This window comes from Miniopterus schreibersii (genome assembly GCF_964146895.1).
Source record: "Miniopterus schreibersii genome assembly, chromosome: 1".
Lineage (NCBI taxonomy): Eukaryota > Metazoa > Chordata > Mammalia > Chiroptera > Miniopteridae > Miniopterus > Miniopterus schreibersii.
In genome coordinates, this window is record NC_138101.1 from 182869255 (window position 1) to 182892712 (window position 23458).

At 39.9% G+C, this 23458-nt stretch overlaps 1 protein-coding gene across 5 annotated transcripts in view; it reads left to right on the forward strand.

Moving 5' to 3' along the window:
• Positions 1–23458, forward strand: part of TTLL5 (tubulin tyrosine ligase like 5) — a gene marked incomplete at its 3' end in the record, with an annotated part of 215860 nt that overhangs the window by 33213 nt on the left and 159189 nt on the right. For all 5 annotated transcript variants that reach the window (XM_081147080.1, XM_081147081.1, XM_081147084.1 and 2 more), the window contains exons 10-13: positions 9090–9191; positions 11152–11243; positions 11968–12075; positions 22207–22288. In XM_081147080.1, coding sequence (XP_081003206.1) covers positions 9090–9191; positions 11152–11243; positions 11968–12075; positions 22207–22288 — 384 coding nt within the window. The remainder of the gene's footprint in view (positions 1–9089; positions 9192–11151; positions 11244–11967; positions 12076–22206; positions 22289–23458) is intronic.

The following is a 23458-nucleotide window of genomic DNA, read 5'->3' on the forward strand; positions in this document are numbered from 1 at the left end:
GAGGTGTTAGCTGCTTTTTTTTTCACCTGCAAGTAATATTTTGTTTTCTTGAGGTCTTTTTTAGGTTTTATGGTAATGTTACTTATAAAATTAAGTTCAAGTTATAATAATTTAAAGTTTTATTTTCCATAACCAGATAATTTTAGAGGTAAGAGTGTTTTCATAGACCCTTTAAATGATTTAAAATGACTATATAACTTTGTTTATGTTCTTCCCCCCATAAAACTTATACATATATATGTGTGTGTGTGTGTGTGTGTGTGTGTGTGTATATATATATATATATATATATAGTTATACACACACTCATACAGGAGTGGGAAAAAGTACGTTTATAGTTTTTTTGTGGAAAATAATACAGTAATTAATAAATAATGATATAAGAGTAAACCGTGTTTCATGTACTCACAACTGTAAACTTACGTTTGCCCTACCGTGTGTGTGTGTGTGTATTTTTTTTACCAACTAGCTTTCCCTAAAGTTCTTTTTATGCATAGTGGCCTTATATAACATAGCAGTTTAGAAGGTAGTTTGCAATCTGTGAGCAGTAATGACAAGCTAAAAAGTTTGGTTTGTGTGTGTTTTCTTATCTTAGAAAATGCACTTCAAAGACGGGAAATACAGTGGTTAAAAGAAGCCTACCTATTTAAGTATAGGTGCTTTGACACATATTGTAGTACTCTGATAGCTGTTATTTTAGAATGGTGTTTTAATTATTTCATATACTCCAATTTTTTGATGCATGTGACTACAATCCGAGGGTGAGAACAGACTAATCAGATTCTGGCTGGTAGAGCTGTTTCTTCCCTTCACCTCTAAGTGGCAGTGACAGCATTTATAAGCCTTGTCATATTCTTACCTTGATTTATGTGTTTGTGCCCTAGGAACTCTGGAGGCTACTGAAGCTCTCTAGCCCTGGCCTCTTGTTCCTTGAAAATTGTTCATTGAACTCAAAAAGAGTCTGGAAGCTTTGGCTAGAAACAAATGATAAAGATTTATTCAAGGGTCTTAGAGTTTGCAGACTGGGAACACAGTTAGGCAGAAACCCAGAAGTGTTCCAAAGAAGGAAAACTTAGGAGTTCTTATAGTAAAAAGTATACTCCTGAGAATTATTTGTCCTGCATTCGTAGCCCTAGGATTGGTCCAGGATGGTTATCTTTCAGATGTCAAGTTGTCTGGAAGATGGTCACCGGGAGGTCTGGTCACATCCTGTGATCTGGATAATGGGTGTCAGGTGGTCTGGATACATGAACCATTCAGGGGGATAATCAGAGGGTTATCTGGAAGGTCTGGTGTATGTCCAGACATATGTGCAGGCATTGACACAAGACTATGAAGTTCAAAATTTTTAATTTCCTAGGCTAATTAGAATAAGAATAGTCTTTGCTCATGCCTCAGCCTGCATAATGTTAATAATTTTAGCAGCCTGGTTAAGGTGACTCCATTTTATATAGTCCCTATCTTTACTCTTTCTTCATAATTGAGGCGGGGAACTAAAACATTCCTCAGTTTTCAAGGAAAGGGCTAAACTAGGTCCTTGATCACATACTGTCCACTAACTCTAATCAGATTCATAGGAAAGAAGTTTTCTGTAGTGTTTGTAGACACATGTACTCTCATGCTTTGAAATATAGGTTTAGCCCAGCCTGGCGTGGCTCAGCGGTTGACCGTCGACCTAGGTTCCAGGCGATCAGGGTTCGATTCCCGGTCAGGGCACATGCCCAGGTTGCGGGCTTGATCAATGACTCTCTCATCATTGATGTTTCTATCTCTCTCTCCTTTCCTCTCTCTGAAATCAATAAAAATATATTTAAGAAAGAAGAAATATAGGTTTAAAAGCCAAGTCCCCATATTATCTAGAACAAAAAGAAGAAAAACATATACCCCTTCTACTCCAGTGTATAAGGTTCTGAAGGCTTTCTTTTTCTTAATTTATTTTTTTATTTTTTGGGGGGGTTCAGTTTTGTAATTTGTGATATCTCTCTTGTGTATCATGAGCTCTTTCCTTCTCTTCCCTCCACTCATCTTCATCCCAGCTTGTCTCCTGTTCCCTTCTCAGGAGTGATTACATCCTGCCACAATTTGGACTTCTTACATAGGGAAGAGATCTCAAGATTACACTCACTGTTTCTCAGGAATATCAGACCAACATGTTTTGCATATTATTTGAAAGACATTTCACTCACAATATTAATGGCCCTCTCTATTGGTAAAATTTGGCATAGTTTTAAGACCTCAATGGTTCAGACACAAATTGAGAGTAATACCAACATTTATTGTAGAATATACTACAGATATGCAAGTGCTTTGGCTCCTTGGTGTGTGCCAAAAGTCAGAGTACACTGAATTGAGTCACTTTTTTGCCTTTAGTGGAAACTGAGTATATATATGGGGCGGGCAAAGCAGGTTTGCAGTTGTGAGTACACAAAACAGAGTTTATTCTTGTATTATTATTTATTAAGTATTGTATTACAACTGTAAGCCTACTTTTGACCACCCCTGTATATTTTCAAATGCATGCTTTTTCTTAGAATAATTTGGAGAACAGCTTTTCTAAAAACTCAAGCCAAATTGAACCAAGAAATAGGAATTTTCAAGGCTTTGTCTCAGTTTATCTAAAAGTATGGGTGAATATAAAAGATTTACAAAAGGACAGTACATGATCACAGGCTATTAACCAGAGTCCCACGAGGGCACGTTGTTCTACATGATAACTTCCATGTGCCTGGGTTCCTGTGTCTTAACTCACTGTATATCTTGGCATTCATCTGCTTCTTTTTAATCCTCAGGATCTGCTGACTGTGTCATTACATCAACAATAGTCTATAGGATCTCCAGATCTGCAGCCTCTAGTAATCATGGGTCACGTGTGCTTTATGTAGACGTTACTAAAGATAATCAGTTTGAGATGAGATCACTAAGCCATTTTACTTCGAGGCTCAACACAGAAAACCATAATCTTCCCTAAAGAGGCAAAACTGGCAACAAAAATAATTGGTTTCCTTCTTTAGAAAAGAATGGCGTTATCCCATATCACCTGTTTTGGGCCTCAAATTAAAGCTTAGGTGAGAGAAAGATTAAATTCATTTCTTATTTCGATTTGTGAAATAACTAGTTTCTGTAAATTTTTTACCTTCTTAAACTTACTGAAGAAAAAGATCCTTAATAACTTGTTTCTATATCAATAATTTTAGTTGTTTTTGTTGTTCTATTAACATAGGAAGTAGGAAAACTCTCATTATGTTTTTATACATGGGAAAATGTCAAGGCATTTAAAAAAATTGTCCATCTGGCATTTGGGTCCAGCATTTTGCCCTAGAGGTCAGCCCTGGTTTTGAGTTGCATGTGTATGTTGCTGCTTTGCACCAGCAGGGGACACTCACTTTCCAGAGAGGGTGGCATTCTCAACCAAAATGGTGTAGATTCTTTTTTCTGTCAGAGGTAGAATCCAAAAAGACTTTGTCCTGGATTTTACAGTTTTTATGTGGACTAAACGATTTGACGGGGCCTTTTTTGAGACAGAGCTAATAGCCAAATTTTCACTGAAACAGGAAAAATAAAAAGTTAAAAAAATTAAAACAAAATTGAGTTGAAAACCAAATGTGTTGTCAGAGACCCAAAGATAGGGTAGCATTAGCAAATGGGGTGACATGAAGGTGCCCCCAGGGAACTGGAAGAGATCTACCCACGCTGTAGGGGTGGGGGACACTGAGAATGTCCCACGGGGACTCCCTTTTTTCTGCCTCAGCCATAGTATTTAGTGGAAATTCAGAAAAGACCCCCAGAGCATTTGTATGCCTTTTCCTCCATCCCCACCCCCCAGTTCCTTCTTCAGTAGCCTTCTTTGCTAATTAACACTGGCTCCGCAGGGATATTTACCTTTTCTTTGCTGGATTCCTGTGGTTTTGAAAGAATTCAGGTACTTGCTTGTTGCCAAGGAATTCATATTACCTCACAGGCTGTACACTGTCCAGAATCTGCCACAGCAGCAAGAAGGGGGAAGAGACACCAGTGAGGGGGAGAAAACCCTCTCCAGTGCTCATTGTCACCCTCCCTGGCAGGCTGTTGCTGTTTGTGAAGTTTGAGTCATTTCTGGCTCTAAAGACAGGGGATCAGGCTGGTAATCCCCTCCCAGACGGCTCCGTAGGGTGCTGCCGAGTCACTGCAGCACTTGGCAGTCTCCAGGCCGCAGCTGGTTGACAGCAGATCAGAGAGCGCTTGGCCTCTTTTCTCTTCCATAAGATTTCTCTGGGTCAGGCGAGGATGAAACCCAGTGGCTCCTGGCAGGGCTGCCTGAGGTGCTGTCTCTTCACCCTCCAGGCCTTTTTGGCTCTGAATGGCTTCACCTGCTGAAAGATAACTCATGTACCAGGGTCTCCTCAGGGTTGGCTGCCTCTTTTCTTTGTACATGTGTAGTGAGTGTTTGTTAGGATATATAATTGTCAGAGAGGGGTGGTTAACTGTCCTACATCTAGACTATGACTGACTCTGGTCTTGTATTCTTAGAATAACAACAGAGTTTTTGAGTGGGAAAGAGAGTTTAAAAGATCTCACTACCTGTGCTTTTCTTCCTATGTCAGTTCCATATTGGTAAAGTTCCTGGAAGGAGCATCTCAGGTGCAGTTTCAGTTAATGCCTGTCAAGTACCTACTATATGTCTAACATTGAAATCTTTCCTTCACACAGATACTCAGGAGTTTTGGACAAATTATTACCAATGTCTGGATTCTCATTGAGAAACATGAGAAAGTAAAAAGGAAATGTAGCTTTTAATTTAAGAATTTATTGTCAGAATAAAGATATTGTTGGAATAAAGCCCTATATGTTGACTCCTGGCAACCCTGTGATGATGTTCACAATTTCCAGTCCTCAGCAGCCCTGCTCAGCTCATGTAGACTCATGTCTGTGGCTTCTTTCATGGAGTCAATCCGGCTCATGTTTGGTCTTTCTCTTTTCCTGTTGTCTTCTATTTTCCCCAGTATTATTGTTTTTCCCAAAAAACCCTGCCTTCTGGTGATGTGCCCAAAGTAGGACAGCTTCAGGTTTGCCAGTTTTGCTTCCAATGAGGTTTCAGGTTTAACTTGCTCTAGGCCATCTTTCTGGCAGTCCAGGAAATCCATAGACCTCTCCTCCAATACCATATTTCAAATGAATCCATTTTTTTTCCTGTCAGTCTTCTTCACTGTCCAGCTTTTGCATTTGAACATGGTAATTGGGAATGTGAGGGTGTGGATGATGTTAGCCTTGGTCTCCAGTGACACATCTTTGCTCTTGGTGGTCTTCCCTCATTCGTCCATCGCTGCCCTCCCGAGTCCCAGCCTTCCTTTGATTCTTGAATTTCTCTGAATGTTTGTGTCCCCCGGCCCCCAAACTCATATGTTGAAATCCTACCCCTCAAGGTGATGGAATTAGGAGGTGGGGGGCCTTTGGGTGGAGCCCTCATGAATGTGATTAGTGCCCTTTTATGAAAGACACCCTGGAGAGATTGCTCACCCTTTCTACCATGTGAGGACATAGCAGGAAGGTGCTATGAACTGTGAAAAGTAACTTTCTGTTGTTTATAAGCTACACAGTTTATGCTTTTTGTTATAGCAGCTCCAGTGGAGTAAGACAGATGGTATTGCCAGGGAGGCTGAAAAATCTAGAATTTTATTGAGAAACTTACCTTTGATTGTAGGCTTTTAATTTTGAAACTGTTTCAGACTTATACAAAAGCTGTAAAAATAGTATGAAGAATTCCCTTTTACCTTTCATCTAGAGACTACATTTAAATTTTGCCAACTGTCCTAATAATGTTCTTTTTCACAAAAGGATCCAATCCAGGATCACGTGTTATATTAGTTATCATGTCTCCTTAGTCTCCTTCAGTCTGGAACAGTTCCTTAGTCTTGTCTTGATTTTCATGACCTTAGTATTTTTTAAGACTATAGGCTAGTCATTTTGTAGAATGTCCCTCAATTTAGGTTAGTCTGATATTTTCTTATGATTAGGTTCAGGTTATGTATTTTTGGCCAAAATGCCACAGAAGTGATGCTGTGTTCTCATTGTGTTATGCCTGATGACATATGATAACTATTTGGTGGTATTTGACCACTTGATTAAGATGATGTCTGCCAGATTTCTCCACTGTAGCTTGCTTTGTTTTCCCCTCTGTAATTAATAAGTCCATTCGGAGTAGATACTTTGAGACCATGCAAAATCTTCTTCCCCTCTTATTTCCACCTAATAATTTTAATATCCATTGATGCTTCTTGTCAGAATGAATTATTACTATGATGGTTGCTAAATGATGACTTTCTAATTCCTTCATTCCTTTTACTTTTATTATTTGATATTTTACTCTGAGAAAGAGCTTTCTCTTCCCATTTATTCATTTATTTATCTATACCAATGTGGACTCAAGGATCCTTATTTTATTTAATGGGTTATAATTCTTTATTGTCATGCTTTATTTTGATGCTCATATTGCCCCAGATTTGGACAATGGGAGCTCCTTTAAACTGGCTTCTGTGTCCTTTAGACATGTTCCCTTATTCTTGGAGTACAAGATGTTTCAGGCTCATTTTGTTCTTTCTCTGTCCCAGCCCTGGAATCAACCATTTTCTCTAAGGATCACTGGTTGCCTTTTTTTTTAAAGTCTTTTTATTGGTTTTAAAGAGAAAGGAAGGGGGAGGGGGAGAGGGAGAGAGTGAGAAACATCGATGTGAAAGTGGAACATAGGTTGCCTGCCTCCTGCACAACCCCTATCGGAGATCGAGCCTGCAACCAGGGACTGTGCCCTGATCGGGAATCGAACTGGCAACCTTTTGGTGCACAGGATTGCATTCAAAACAACTGAGCCACACTGGCCAGGGCAACACTGGTGGCTTTCAATGGAGAATAGAGTTTAAGAGTCACAATCTTGATGCTAGATATGCTCATTGCTCTGGGGTGTCTCTGCTCTCAGGCCCTCACAATGGACACACCTAGGAAATACGGGTATGTGTATACATTCATGTACACATAATACACATTTACATCTATATTTCTACATCGGTCTCTGTATCTGTATACAGGGTGAGGCAAAAGTAGGTTTACAGTTGTGAGTACGCGAAAGTTTATTCTTGTATTACTTATTAATTATTGTAATATTTTCCATATGATCAACTATAAGCCTACTTTTGCCCCACCCTGTATTGAAAAGCAGGAGTTTATACTAATAACCTACAATTCTAGTTCAAAACTATAAGGTTCTTTCTAGCTTTTTCCCCCTTTTTAAAATCTCTTCAAGCATAACCTTTCCCCTCTGTCTAAATCGTTACTGTTTTGAGGGAGAGGACTGCAGGAGGTATGTCACTGTGAGGTAATGTCTGGGTGAGGCAGGCATCTCTCTGGGGTCCGCATGGGCCCCCTTTGCATTTTATAAGAATTCAGAGAATGACTGTCTCCCATGTGCTTGAAGAAAGTCTAGAGAGAGAAGATTTGCGTGTATATATAGGCAACGATTGCTCACCGTGGAGTAACACGGCTAGAAGTTAGGTGATAACTACTGGAAGTTTCTGGGAAATTTGAGGTTCCTCTATGCACAGGCCTAATGCTGATCAGACTCTTGTGCCGTAGCCATGCGTGCGTGGTCAGCATTTTCTCTGTCCACATCCTTCTTCCTGGCCTCATGTTTGTTTAGTTTCATTTTTTTAGGTTTTGTTGTTGTTGTTATTTTTGTACTTTTCTTTCTTTGGCTCATGTATTTCTAGTACAGGGAATTAGGGAGTAAATACAGTGGGTGGGTGAGAAGGAATAGAGACAAGGACACTTTTTAAAGGCTGCCCTTTAATGTGGTAAAAATTCATGTTGACTTCATAGTCTGAGTGAGCATATGTAAATAATTTATAAATCCTGACAATAAACGTGTGGACTTGCAGGATTTTTTTTCACACACTTGGATGTGCCTGTTGGGAAAACCACTTTAGTGAAGGGTGATACTGTTGTAGTGGTATGTAAGGAGGGGTTGATGTTTACCATAACCATTTGACTCAAGTGTCTCTCTGTTGATGTTGAGCATCACTGGAAAGTTTTTTCTTTCCCTGGTTACTTCCTTCAGAGGCACGTATATTTTATATTTTAGTCTTTTTTTGACAGTAGGCCAGGATATCATATTGCTGCCCTGTTTTCAGTGGGCTCCATATTTAATTTCTGTTTTTTGCCTTCATTCCAAATTCAGGAATTAGCCTTCTCCACTGTGCTCATATTTATGCTATTCTGCAGACTTAGGCTTTGTCTGCTGTTGATGCTGACATTATTGCTTTCTTCAAATGAATTTTATAGATCAGTTCTGTTCTTTATTTGAGTATGATTTCTAAGTCTGTTTATGACTATGCTGTCCTGTTTTTCTTTTCCTTAGAAGATATTCATAGTATGCTGTAGTACCAGGCACTGTGTAGGCGCTCACTAGGTGTTTCTTGACCTGCTAATACCTCAGCATCCACAGCGTCCTACACACAATTTCCCAGGTTGTAAATAACTCTATTTTCACTTTTCATCCCTCCTACCGATCTAAGGTTCTGTGTATCTCATGGTTAAGAACCTGGGTTTTGGAGTCAGTGTGATTTGGGGCAAGTTACTTAATCTTTCTGGATCACATTTTAGTTTGGTATTTATTTTTTAAAATTAGATATACTATTGCCCTGGCTGGGTGGCCCAGTTAGTTAGAGCATCGTCTCCCATATACTAAAAGGTTATGGGTTAGATTCTGGGTCAGGGCACATACCTAGGTTGTGAGTTTGATCCCCAGTCAGGGAGTGTATGGGAGGCAACCAATCGATGCTTCTCTTTCTCTCTCCCCCTCCCTCCCTTCTTCTCTCTCTCAAATCAATAACAACATATCCTCAGATGAGGATTAAAAAAAATTAGATATAATATTACCTACTTCAGAGAATTACTGTAAGGATCGAATTAAATGTGATATTATATATAAAACACAGCATGGGAATTGGCACTCAGCATTTATTAATGATGTCACCCTCCTTTTATTAAAATCTCCTTGATCCTGAGTTCTAGCCTTTATTTCCTTGAAACTCTTCCTGGCATTTAACCTCTGTTTTTTCTATCAGGTTTGCAACTGTGCGATATGATCAAGGAGCCAAGAACATTCGGAACCAGTTCATGCACCTGACAAACTACAGTGTGAATAAGAAGAGTGGTGACTATGTCAGGTACTGGCTGCGCCTGAGCCAGGAGCCAGAGGGGTCAGTGGAGTGTTGTGGAAATAGAAAGTCAACATGCTGCCCTGGAGGCAAACTTTATGTTTATATCCATGTAACTTACAAAAAGCTGTCAGTCATTTAATGTAGTTTTGAGGCGTATCTGCTGCTGCTTCTCCATTGCTTACCCAGTTACAGCGTCACCTTTCTCTACCAAAATAGGCCTTCCCATGTTTCATCTTCCTCATACGTTGTCTTCCTTCCCTGGTCTTAAGGGTGGGAATTTAATGTGCATATGAAACTTTTTGGAAATCAAGAAGTGAGGTCATTTCAGCATTTGGCAAAATGTATCAAATGCTTTAAAAAATATTTGTGTCCTTTGACCCAGCAATTCCATTTCTAGGAATTTAGCCTTAAGGAATAACTAAGGATGTGCACACAAGATCGGAGACGAGAATGTTTGTCGCTGTACGTTGTCAGGTAGAAACAGCAGGTTACCGTACACTGCATGCGGTTAATTTCTTTTTGAATATATAAGATAACTAAAGCTGTTTATTTTTGCTGGAGTGGGGGAAGAAAACTAGAGAGCTATATACTAAAATGTTAACAGTTGTTGCCCTGCTGCGCGTGGCTCAGCAGTTGAGCATCGACCTAGGATCCAGGAGATCGGGGTTCGATTCCCGGTCAGGGCACATACAGCCGATCAGTGACTCTTTCATCATTAATGTTTCTATCTCTCTCTCTCTCCCCCTCCTTTCCTCTCTCTGAAATCAATAAAGATATGTTTTTAAAAAAAAAAAGTTAACAGTTCTTAACTGTAGTGGATGGGAAGATGGGTGGGTGATTTCTATTTTCTCAGAGCTTTTATGTACTTCATGTACTTCCTAATTTTTTCTAAAATAAATACTTGTATGATCAAGAAGGAAAAAACAGGAATAAATTAAATAAAGAAATGAGGCCATCTCAGAAAAGGATTCAGAGGAAGGGAATACCAGCCCAGCTGTGTGGAAATATTCTTTCTGCTCTGTTTTCTTTCATTCTGATAATTTTGCCAGAAAGTGGAAAAATAAAAAGAAATAGTTACTTTCTATTCAGACTAAAAATAGGTGCCTAGAAAGTCCAAGGAAAGAAAGAAAGAGGGAAAGGGAGAGAAAGGGAGGGAGCTGGAAGCGATGGCATGGTTGCCAAAGCTATGTAGGTTTCATTGAGTATCCTGTGAACAGTCTTGGTTGAAGATACATCCTTCACTTTGGAAGATAAGCAGAGAGGCAACTGGTGGGTGGCAGGGCTCTGGTAGGGAACGAGGGAGCAGCTGCAATACACAAGTTCTCGATTGTAGGACCTTTCCAACAGTCACCGGAGTCTACTCCGTTGCCACCCTGCTGCTGTAGTGGTGGTGTACTTCATCACTTTTATTGTTACTCTAGTGCATTCTCCCTTCAGTGATAGATCAAAAGATATATTTAAAAAGCCACGTCTGCCACCAGAGAGAAGGGAGCTTGCTTCAGATGCTAAAGCAGTTCTGTACTTGGTTAGTTCATTCAGATACTCCTCTATGTGACCTTACTAGCCCATCCAGACTCAGTTTTGGTCTGAAAATGGCATCAGAGGTTGTTTTGTGGGCTCAAGTGACATTTACCTCAAAGGCTAGGTTTTTACTCCAAACATTTCAGTCTATTAATGTGTTGTAACCATTCTTAAACTTGTTTACATTCTTTCACACATTTCTTTCACGGTGCGTAATTGTTTGGTGAAGGAATAATTGGCTGCCTTCTCCCCTACACCCCTCAATAAGACAAGCTATATGCATTTTCATTTCAATGGAAGAAATTGGTGTAATGGGATATATGACAAAGAGGATTAAGAAAAAGTGGGTGAGGTGGAAGTCGGCAAAAGCTATTTGTAAAAAAAATTTTGTTTCTACAGTCACGCCTAGTTGCATATGTGACCTTGATCCATTACTTTTTTTTAGTTGTGATGACCCAGAAGTGGAGGATTATGGGAACAAGTGGAGCATGAGTGCTATGCTTAGGTATCTGAAACAAGAAGGCAGAGATACAACTGGTGAGTACCAGGCCTTTTTTCTGTTTGACTTGCCTTCCTTGTATAGCTTTATCATTGTTTCTCACCAGCAGTCACTCTCTCTAATTTTAATACTATTGCTGAGACAGCTCATGGGGTCACTGTTTTTGTTCTCAGTTTTTCCTGCCTTTTATGAGATGGAGACAGGGCTTTCCATGACCCTCGAAATCTCTTTTCTTCTTTCTAGTTTGAAGGCATAACTTTTTCCTTTAATCTTCAGTGAATTTATCCTTCGTGAATATCGAACTGCTAACTAAAATACTGTAAGCTTTTTAAATAACAAATTTTCTCCATATTGGTCTTGAATTCAAATTTTTCTAAGTTAATCTCTCTTATTCATGTTGCTAAATTGGAGAATGGACAGAGTCAGGTTTGAGTGTGGGGCCTGGAATAAAAATGGACACCACTATTGAGCCTTGAGCAGAATGGGAAACTGCCACAAGGCCTATCTCAGTCCACAAAGGGAAGGGTGATAGAGGAGTGAAAAGGGGAGTAAGGCTCCTTTTCCATTCCGTGTCTGGGAGGCCACCTTTTTGACTATGTTCCTCTAGTCACAGATATGCCTTCTCCTGGAGTACCCGTTCACAAGACTGCCATAGAGACCTTTGCAAATGAGCACACATGTTTTTATGTTAGATTGTTTTCTGGAATCCAGTCTTTCTAATCCATGCATTGTAGTGTTTCTTCTTCTTTTTTTTTTTTGTAGCGTTGATGGCCCATGTAGAAGACCTGATCATTAAGACTATAATCTCTGCTGAGCTAGCTATTGCTACAGCCTGTAAAACCTTTGTTCCTCATCGCAGCAGTTGTTTTGGTAAGGAGACTCAAAAAACTTCAAGTGTGTTGTGAAAAGGGGCTTGGGAAGTTGGGAAGGGACCCTGGGGCAGAGAGGTGTAGTGATTCTACAGGAATAAGGTATGTGGTGGGTTTTTCTTTCTTTCTAAGTTCACGTGACGATCCTGCTAAGAGGCCAGTGGTGAGCTTAGTTGGAGGTCCCCTGAGAACTAACTAGCTTTCTGTGTGGGAAGCAGAGATTGGAACTAAAGTACGGGGCTCTTTGTCAGAGTGCAATCAGAAAAAGTCTGCAACGGACTGTACAGGAATCCAGCTCTAACAAATATATTCCAGAGCTCTTTGGCAGCCAGACTGGGAACTGTTCCAAGCGGCTCTGGCTGGTACCAGTATGTGCTTTCTCCCATTTTCCGATGACTCCTCCTCTTTGTTTTAGTCTCCTCTCTGGTGGGTTCCCTCCTCCCCTCTTCTTCACTCTCCTCCTCCTCCTCCCTCCTGCCCTCCTCCCTCCTCCACCAGCCCTAACTCCTGATTGTGCAGAGGAGTGAGGCAGTCCACAGCTACTGCCTCAGGAAACCTGGTGCCTATGACCCACTAACGGGGACTGCAGCATTTGTTTTCTGCGTGGATGTGAACTCTTTAGTGATTGCCAGGAAAGTTACACAGGCTTTCAGCAGGTGTTAGGCTTTGTTAGTAAAACATACCAGGCTCAGTGATGGGGGGATGATCAAAGTAACACAGTGGTACGTCATGGCTTGATTTGGAGGCAGAGTAACAGAAAAGCAGAGGACATGGGGCTTAGAGCCTGACAGACTTAGGCTGAGCCCCATTGGCACCCCTTCCTGGTGTTCTGATTTGTAGCAAATTGCTCTGGTTCTGTTTCCTCAACTATGAAATGGCAGTAATGATGGCACCTGCCTCCTCGAGTACCAGGAAGATCAAGTGAGACAATGCATGCGGAGCACTTGGTACATGTCTGGCCCTTAGTTTGTACTCAATAAAAATGTTTTGTTATTTTTATAACAACATTGTAATTCTTGTTCTCTTAATGGATTATCATAACAATCTGTACTTTAGGGGCACTGAGCAAAGGGAAGTGTGAGACTGAATAGAAGATAGTAAATAAACCAGGACCAAAAATTATATAGGAAAAGAAGAGGTAGTGATATCTTTTTAAATGCAAATATGTTCATGTCTTCTAAAACCCTTAAATGGCTTCTTAGGTTTCAGTCATAAACAGAAACTTCATATAACTTCAAGCTTCTAAGAATCTGACCCCAGCTGACTTTTCTAGAATTCTGTTTCCCTTCTTATACTTTCTAGTCCTGCTATACCACTGAGCACCCCGTGCCTTTGTGCCTCTGTATAAGATCTGCTCGCCAGCTAGGAAATCCTCCTCTCTGCCTCGCACGTTCCTGTTCACAGCCTAACATGCAGCTTGCCATCGCCCCTTCTAGGAATCCTTGTCTAACAAGGGCCCTGTTATGTCTTCTCTTCTGTGCTGTTCACCATCTCCCTGGGCCTCCAGGTCCTTTCCTAACCCTTTGCCTTTGCACCTGCTTTATCCTGTGTCTGAAATAGTTTTTTCATGTTACTTTACCTAGTAGATTATGACATCTTTCAAGACAAAGTCAAATATCACTTCTTTGGGGAAGTTTTTCCTAAGTCTTCCAGTCAGAGCTAGCCTCCCCCCACCAGCATTCTGTTCATTTTCTGCGGTGGTACCTGCGTGTTGTCTGGTCCGTTTATGTGTTTGTTCCCCCACTGAACTGAAGCTCCTTGAGGATAGCAACTGTTCCTCCCTCATTTCTGCTCTTCCCATGGATAGCAGCATTTTATGCTCTTAGAGGATGTATAAGAAATATTTGTTGAGTGACTAATTGGTACTTGTTTTAACTGCCTTTTGGTGGCCTGACAGTAGGCTTCACAATCAATCTGGTTTGGTAAAGACCTAGAGCTCTTAGAATTACTGTAAACTGTTTGAGGAGGGAGTGTGGGGACTATAACTCCAACTTCAAAACCCTTACTAGATTAAAAAAATAAAAGTTTCTTTTCCACATCTGCTTGGCTCTTAAGTGAGGGTAAATTTCTTGGTGTAAAAATCTTTGTTCTAGAATCAGCACAAGTTCTTCTGAATGTTTCCCTTTCTATTTTGTTTTATTGCTTGATTGCTTTTTGGAAGCTTAAGAATTTCTTAAACTGAATGGTAATCAAAGTTCTGATGAGAAATAAGCAGTGACTTTCTCTGATTCAGTGAAATACTCCCTGGGTCCATGTCATCAGCCATGAGTCTCCTCCCCCCTCACTACTTGGGTTCAGTTTTAATAAACTAAGTGCATCTGGAGTTTTTTAAGTTGTTGACTATGTTCTTGGCTTTTTTTGGTTCTAATTCCACTTCCTGTCAGCCCTGGGATTCTGTGTGCTTCATTAACCTCCCCCTATCAGATAGGATTTTGTAAACGTGTGTATATTTGTGTGAATCTCTTTGCCTCCCACTGATTCCAACCTCCCCTGGGGTTTAGGTTGCAAGAAATAAGCTGGGTTTTTTTCTTTCCTCTTTTTTTTTTTTCTTTTTTATTTGTTTTAGAGTAAACAGGAATTGAGAGCTTCCCAGAAGAATTTGGCTTGAACAGAGCATTGGTGCTTTTAGAGGAAGCCAGTAGTCCAGTGATGGGTTCACTATATTTTTTTTGTTCCTGTTTCTGCCCTTCCACATTGTGACTCCTTGCCAGGAGCATTCCATTACTATCTAAGTGTTTCTATCCTGTCATTTCTTTCCCATTCTGCCATCTCTAATGTCCAACTGTGTTTCAAGGTACCTTCAGTGTTCCCATTCATTTGTTTACTTAGGCATTGAACTTTTTTTTTCTCTTTCTGCTGTGTGCAAGGCATAGATAAGAGTTTGTTCCTCTCAAACCAGATTTTACGTGGCATGATATATACATATACCTGCATTGTATTATTAGCATGTAAATGTAGACTTAGGAACATCACAAACTACCTGACATGTAGCCATTTAGTAATGTTTTTTTATAGATGTGTACATCTGGAATGGACCTCAGAGAATAACTCATCTGTATAAAGAAATTGAGATCCTGAGCAATTAAGACTCTTACTTCAGGTTCTAGAGCTATTGAGTGAGAGAACTCAGAAGAGAGAGACTCAGCTTGGAGACAAAGGATCAGAAGATGGGTTTTGGTAGCTAAGTCATCTTGATCATAGGTTTATAGAACTTTTGATGCCTCTCCCAGTAAAACAGATTTTTGACAGTCTAATTTTTACTGCCTTCAAAATTTTGAAAACGTGGTATCATGTGAAATATATGCTTAAACAGCAACCCTTTAAATATGCTGAGGAAATTGGCACTGTGAGATACTGGCTGTGAGAATAGCTTCTTTGACCAGTTGGAGAAAAACAGCCAAAACCAACAGGATGCTGGTCTTCGTTGCTCTTTAAGGATGCTGCTGCTGACAGTGGTTTTATCTATGTGTGTGAAGATGCCTGAAGTGACAGGCTATGACCCTGTCCCTCTCCAGTCTGGGATCATATGAACCCGCTTTCACGCCACTTGTAAAATTGATGAGACTGGCTTTGCTTAGATCAGAGACCAGTGATATCTTTGCTCGGGACAGACCATGCTCAGTAAACCTCTCTTTGCTGTATGAATGCTGGTTTGGCCTTTCACTGCTATTGTTCTAGACCATTTCACAGGGTAAGCTGGCATTCTTAAAGGGAGAATGTCCATAAATATTTGTTAAAGGAATGAAAGTGGACAGTATACATTCTCCAACAATGTAAACTACCTGACCAACAAAAAAGTAATGAAAGTCATCAGACAGTGCACTTTTTGCAATAGCCTTTTCTGGTTCATCCCATGCTCCATGCAGATGGGAAGGGAAGTTTGCTGTAGAAGGGACTAGTAGAAAGTACCTACTGTTTGGCAGTCTTCATTGGTTATTTCCTTTAGTCCTCTGAACAGTTTGTAGTTATTACTCATGTTAATAGGCAAGGAAGATTCAGAGAGCTTAAATAATTTGTTCTAGGTCCTGCAGTTAATTAATAGCAAAGCCAAATTTGAGAGGCAGGTCTCTGGCTCTTTCTCCACCCACATAAAGACAAGCTCTGATGTGTCCGGCCGCTTCAGGCATGCCCCATATCTTGGATTCTCCTGCTCTCCTATTACTAAATCTCAGGAAAAATCATAGCATCATCCTTTCTAGGAGATCAGGCCTGAAAAGGGGCACTCTTTCTGCTCTAATCAACAGTACCAAGTGCTATGTACTCCTTTCAAATCTACCTTTACATATGGTAGCCAGATACCATATTGATTTATTGGACTAGTTAACAAATTGGCTCTGGGCTTTTTCTTTTATTCAGTTCATTTTCCTGTGGGACCTTGATCTTCTTTTTTCCAAATTTTCCTTCTAGTCCCCAGAGAAAGACTTCCTTCTTAGGTTTTCAAATCAAATCCAAAGCCAAGGTGAAAAGAATTTCCTTCGTAGAATAGCATTTGACTGACAGCGAGTACTAGCTAGTGTCAGCACTTTCCACTGCCTCAGGGATTACAGCTTCAGTTGGGACTTTATTTCTGGGGAGGGTTAGTGGTTTGGTTTCAAAATTAGTGGTGTGACATGTTTAGTAACCTCATAGGCTTTGGATGTGTTATTTTTATTTTTTATTTTTATTTTTTAAATATATCTTTATTGATTTCAGAGAGAGAAAAGGAAAGGCAGAGAGAGAGAGAGAAACATCAGTGATGAGAGAGTCATTGATCGAGCCCACAACCTGGGCATGTGCCCTGACCGGGAATCGAACCCTGATCGCCTGGATCCTAGGTAGATGCTCAACCACTGAGCCACGCCCGGCTGGGCAGATGTGTTATTTTCTTTGTCAAATCTTTCCCCCCCTCCCTTCCTAGACCATCTTTTATCAAGTTTTTCCTTAATATGTCAAAAGCTTAGTAAGAATTTCTCTTATTTTCTTTGTGTTGGTAGCTTTATTCTAAATATTTCAGGTTTTGTGATTAGGGTTAATTTGGGGGAGTACCTGCAAATTAATTTGTCTTTCTCAAAAATTGTAGTTTTTCACTCAAAATTTTCTTTCTTTCTTTTTTCTTTCCCTTTGTTTTTCAGTATTTATTGATTGTTTCTTATGTTCTTTTATGGTGCAGGCTGCTGGGTATATAACAATGAATGAGACATGGCCCCTGTTGAGTGGTGGGGAGGAGCAGACATGAAATGATAAATGATAGTCCAAGAAGTAGGGTGACTCACATGCTCTTGGAATACACAAGAGTTGCCAGCTCTGCCTAGGGGAGCCAGGGAAAGTCATTCCTTGCAGAGGGAAGATGACATGCAAAACAGTGTCTTGACAGGATGTGACATTTTTTTAAGTGGTAGGTGACTAGATGTAGCCTGCCTAGGATGGAGTGGCCAGAGATTAGGTTATGGAAATAGGTTGGGGCCCAGTTGAAACGGTCTGGCATGCTTAAGTTCATCTGGTAGACAGCAGCCAGCCAATGGAGGTGTGTAAGCAGGGGAGCAATGGGATTAAATAGGATTATTATTATTTTCTTTAACTTTTATCATGATCTGACCCAAAGCTTGGTATGATAGAATTACAACAAAGGGAAAACTGTTCTACATTACTAGAAGTGACTAGTTTAAAATCCTTTAAGAACCAACCTGATATCATTATTTATTGCTGACAATCATTGCCTGTCTTTACTTATTAGATTTATGTCTTAGAAAGGTAGTTCTGATGGCCTTCTGGAGAATGGACTACAGTGGGGAGAGACTAGTGCTAGGGAAATCATTTCATAGGTAAGGGGTAGGCAATGATAATATATACTTACCATGTGACCCAGCAACCCCACTCATAGGTATTCACCCAAGAAACAGGAAACCATATGTTCACACAGATACCAGTACATGAACGTTTATGGTAGCTTTATTCATAATCGTCAAAGATTAGAAGCAACACAAATGTCCATCACCTGCTGAATGGATAAATAAATTGTGGTATGTCCATAAAATGGAATACTACTCAGTAATAAAAGGAATCAACTATACGACTGGTACGTATAATAACAGATAACTCTCAAAAGCACAATGCAAAGTGAAAGAAGCCACTCTCAAAAGGCTAAATACTGTATGATTCCATTTATTTGACTTTTTTTGGAAAAAGGCAGAAATCAGATCAGTGGCTGCTGGTGGGTATAGGGAGTGAGGATGACTACAAACGGGCACAAGATCATTTTTGTGATAGAATTGTTCTATATCTTGATTGTGGTGGTGGTTAAACAACTGTATACATTTGTCAAAACTCATCAAACTGTAGATTTAAAAGTGTAAATCTTATTGTATGTAAACATGCCTCAGTAAACCTGTTTTAAGACAAGAAACGATAGATGGGTGAACCTCACAAACATGCTAAATGAAAGAAGCCACTCAAAAGGGTATACTACATGTTTCCATTTATATGAAATTTTAGAATAGGCACAACTAATCTATGGTGGAAGAAATAAGAATAGTGATTGGAGAAAAAGAAAAAAAGAATAGTGATTGGAGGCTCTGACTGGTATGGCTCAGTTAGTTGAGCATTGTCCCATACACTGAAAGGTCGCAGGTTCGATTCTCGGTCAGGGCATATACCTGGGTGGTTGTTTTTCAATAATTATAACATTTTTATTTACAAAAACAATTAAACAATTAAAGTTCCTAGTACTTTTTTAGCGTATTGTACTGCGTAAAACATTTTCCTCTATGAAGAGGGACCAAACAAAATTTACATAAGTATCTAGATTCACTCCTTTTTCCATGGGTGGCACAAACATCTCAAACAATTCATCACCAAAAAAGAGATTGGTCACAGAGGTACAGAGTCACACTGAGACGGAAATGTAGTGACCCCAGCATGACGTTCAAACATTTGTAAGCGTGATGGTGTGTCAGTTTCAGACCAACAATTATCAGTAGCTTCATCAGTGTCAGAATCACTTGAAAGTACCACCACCTTGCGCTTCCTTACTGGTCTAATAATTTCGCTGTCAGTAGAATCAGTAGAATCGTCTCCGGAATCGTCAAAACAGTCATCCGCATCTTCGATCTCACTAGGAATAGCTGATAAATTATTGTTAAATACTTAAAGAAGTGTATCAGTTTCTTTGGTTTCCTTCCTTTTTCTGAGAGAGGGCATTTCTAAAAGCGCCAGGAACTTGAAGACGAAGACTATTTGAATGACCAAAATACAATGTAACTGCAATGCTTTATGGGTTCCTGCAATTATATAGTTTTTCGTAGATTCACCTGCACGGTTTCCGCTAATGAGATCGCTTTATTCGATGTGGACAAGATAGTGTATTGACATCTAAGGTCCATAACAGATGGTGCGTGAAAAACGAGATGGTGCGTTGAGTGGTCCTTAACGCGTGGCGCACGAAACACGAGAAAACTCGTGAGTGGTCCTTAACAGATGGCGCCCGAAACACGGGAAAACTCATGAGCGCCAAAACTCGTGAGCGGCTCACGAGTGGTAAAAGGAGCGAATTTAGATACTTATGTAAATTTTGTTTGGTCTCATACATTAACTCAGTACCATACGTTAAAAAAGTACTAGGAACTTTAATTGTTTAATTGTTTTTGTAAATAAAAATGTTATAATTATTGAAAAACAACATCTAAAGTGCATTATGATCTATAGTTATGATTTAAATAACGTGCAATTTGCCCAAAAACATGAGGTCCTTGGCGTATGTCTTAGAGATTTCTGTGCGGTACACAATGTGTTAAGAGATAAGCCTGATGCAAATGCTATCTTCTTACCCCATTTCTTTCCCCCAGTTCCAGCCTCTAATGTGAGCTGGGCTTTGCATCATGTTGTAATACTATCACGTACTTACCCCACCCTTAAATGATAGTAGACCCAAGCCTGGTGCATGTACAGATGTAGTTAGATTCAAAGCTAACTATGAGATTGTTTAGCACTGAAGGGTTTTTATTCACCTGGGTAAAAATTAACTTGTCACTGTAAACGGTATTTTCCCTCTTTGGGTTATTTTTTCCTTCCCAGAATGTTGGTTCTCAACTTTTTAACTGAGATCTTTGGAATTTGCCTCTTAATTTGGGATATAGGTAAATGTGTTGGCTGCTTAAAGCGAGGTGTTGAAATAGTGGGCCTCATTGATATTCTTATTTCAGTTTGTCTCCATTTGTAGCTGATTCTGCAAATCTGGTCAATATGTGCATCAATTTCATCCTCTTTGTTCCTCGTACTATTATTAATAATATTACCACTTTATGAAACAGTTGAGTCCTGTGCTTCAGCTTTTAAAAACTGAAGAGAATTTTTTTTTCTTGAATCAGACTCACATTCTGTTCTCCCTTGCTTGTATGATATTAACATGGACTTGTAGATTTTGCAGTTAGGTTTTTCCTTTTGAGTGCCTTATTTAGTGCCATATCACAAAAAGTTTTTCTCAGATAAAAGGGGAATATTCTGCGATGACGGAAGGTTAGTTAAAATATTCAGAAGAATGTACTGGCCATAAAAGTTCTAATTTGTTACCAAAAGAAGATAGGTGAGGGACCTTTTATTTCTTTACATTTTAAGGAATAGAGAATATGCGATTTTTGTATAGTTACATGAAGGTGAATCCCAACTCAGACTGTCTTATAGTTTATGATTAGTTTTGCAAATTAAATGGAATCCTAAGTAAGTACTAGGGGAACCAACTCACTTATGGACAATTTTCCCAAGAGAAAATTTGAAAATGAATGTCTATCTGAATCCATATTGCATAAATAGGAATTCTGGATATAGGTTTACTGAGCATACAGATATTGACAAATAGAGATTAATTAAGAGCATAAGGGAAACCAAAAGATGCTAAAGAAATATCAGAGAGAGAAATGATGTCCCCAAGTTTCACAGTGAATCAGAAGAAGAGTCACGAGGAAGGTCCAGGTGTCTGGATTCCCATTCTGGAATTCTTGGTATTACATCAGACTTCCTGTGTTCTTGAAGAGAGTCTTTGGCACTATCTTTTTAGACACCTACATTTATTTTGTTCTGTTTTTTAGAGGATTGAGAAATGGCAAAATCCTCTTGTAGTAAAGATACTTGTTTCAAAATGAATTTCTGGGAAATACCTGGTGGTGTTTTGTGGGTGTGAACTGTGGTCTGTGACCTCTGCTTGAACCGTAGGGAAGCTAGTGTTCTCTCCTGGAAGGAAGGTATAAACAGTGTATTTGAAGAACAGAGTACAATGTTTGGGAATGAGTGGGACTTCTGAAAGTCTGATATATTCTATATATGTATACCAAGGAGGACCGTGGAGAGGATCTCATTAGCAATAATAGAGAGTAAAGGTTGTCACCCGAGGTTCCAAAGTTAGCCTCTCATCCCTGGATTCTGGGAGAAAACTGCTCATGGTTCTTGCTTCGCTCTTGGCAACAGCTGGGGAATTCGGGTAAGAGAATCAGTAAAGAGTCCAGAAGTCATGGAAGTCTGATCTCCAGCTCCCATAGGAAGTATAGGATGGTTTGTCACAGTCCTGCTCTGCTGCCACTGGCTCTCTCCTCTCCTGTCTTTCTATGTTATTTTCTATCTTCAAAGGGAAATTGAAACCTGAGGCAAGGGGAGAGAATAAATATATTTTACATTTAGATGTCTTCTTGACTAGGTTGCAAAAGCAAGATCTTGGTTTAAGAAAATGAGATAGAAGGATCCTTGAGAGATGCCTTCAGTAGATTCTCTGTTTTCAGGGTGTGGTGGGGACCAATCCAGAACAAGCCCAAAGCAGCATTGATAGTGCATGCCCTTGTGGCATTCCTTTGCCCCAAAGTTTTTTTACCCATAGCACAGTAGAATCATGCTTGTTAACCTCTAGAGTCAGGCCACTTTCTGGGTAGAACTCAGGGACGTAAGCAGAGTGGACGGTAAAAGCAGTAGAATTTTATAACTTTGCTTTCTTACTGCTCTAGAGCTGGACTGATTTCTCTCGAACTTGAAATGTTATCTGCTTCCGTGTCCACTTACTACTTTTACTCAGCAAGCTTCTAGGCTTCGGATGGGAGTTGATTGGATTAAATCTTCCAGATCTTTGTTTGTGGCATGGCAAATGATGTTGTGTATTGTGTTGTTGTATTTTTAGAACTCTATGGCTTTGACGTGCTTATAGATTCTACTCTGAAGCCGTGGTTGTTAGAAGTGAATCTCTCTCCTTCTTTGGCTTGGTAAGTAATCTGTTCTATCTACTGGAAAGGCGAGACCTCCAGTGACTAGCACTTAAACACTTTTTTTTTTTTTTTTTTTTGGTCATGTCTCTTTTCACTGGGAGAGATATCTTTCCCTAGTTACTAGATAGAGATGTTTAGAATGTCTAAATTTGGGAGATTTGTGGTATGTTGTCAAAGTCCATATGGCAACCATGGATCCCTATCTTAGTAGTCAATTTGTGCTCTGTGGTTAATGTCTTATTGGGCTTTTAAGGGCTGCTTCTTGTATTCATTTTTATCCCCAGTTCTCTCTCTCTCTCTCTTTGACTTTATAGTTCTGCTAAGGCTAAAGAAATACATGTGGTATTGTATTTCCTTTATTACGAAAGGCTTGCACAGGCTCAAATCCATATACACCATACAAATATAGAGCTGGGTCTAGGGCAGTATAGATAACAGCTGGTCCTTTTGCCCTGCCCATGCCCTGGTATTCACCCAAGATTAAAGTCTAAAAACAATTTTTTAATTTTTTTTTAATATATCTTTTATTGATTTCAGAGAGAGGAAAGGAGAGGGAGAGAGAGAGATAGAAACATCAATGATGAGAGAGTCATTGATTGAGCCCGAAACCTGGGGCATGTGCCCTGACCAGGAATTGAACCCTGATCGCCTGGATCCTAGGTCGATGCTCAACCGCTGAGCCACGCCCGGCCGGGCTAAAAACAATTTTTAACCTATCTGTTATTGAGAAGAAGGAAATCAGTACCAGAGAAGATTCTGCTTATATCTGCAGCTACAGCCAGAGTTTCTGTTAGCTGTATGCTCCTCTAAACAGTGAGGGAACCCTGGAGATTTATTTCAGAGACCACCCAGCTGCTGCATTTTTAAGGATGAGCAATGTTGGCAAAATGCCAAGTAATCAAATAAAGACAGATTAACTATTTTGTGGAGTGAGAGTTTGGCTTAATCCCAGTAGTAAGGTGTGGAGCTAGATATTACAGATGCTTCAAATGTTGTGCTGCACTTTTGTTCAGTCAGCTCTTAACAGACTGCCCAGCAAGGTACATCATACAGTGTTAGAGATCCCCAGAATGATGCGCTGGGTCTGGCAGCCAGAGTGATCTGGTTCATGGAGAAACAGCAACACAGCCAACATGGCCGTCACCGCCCCGGAGGCCTCCAGCCTTC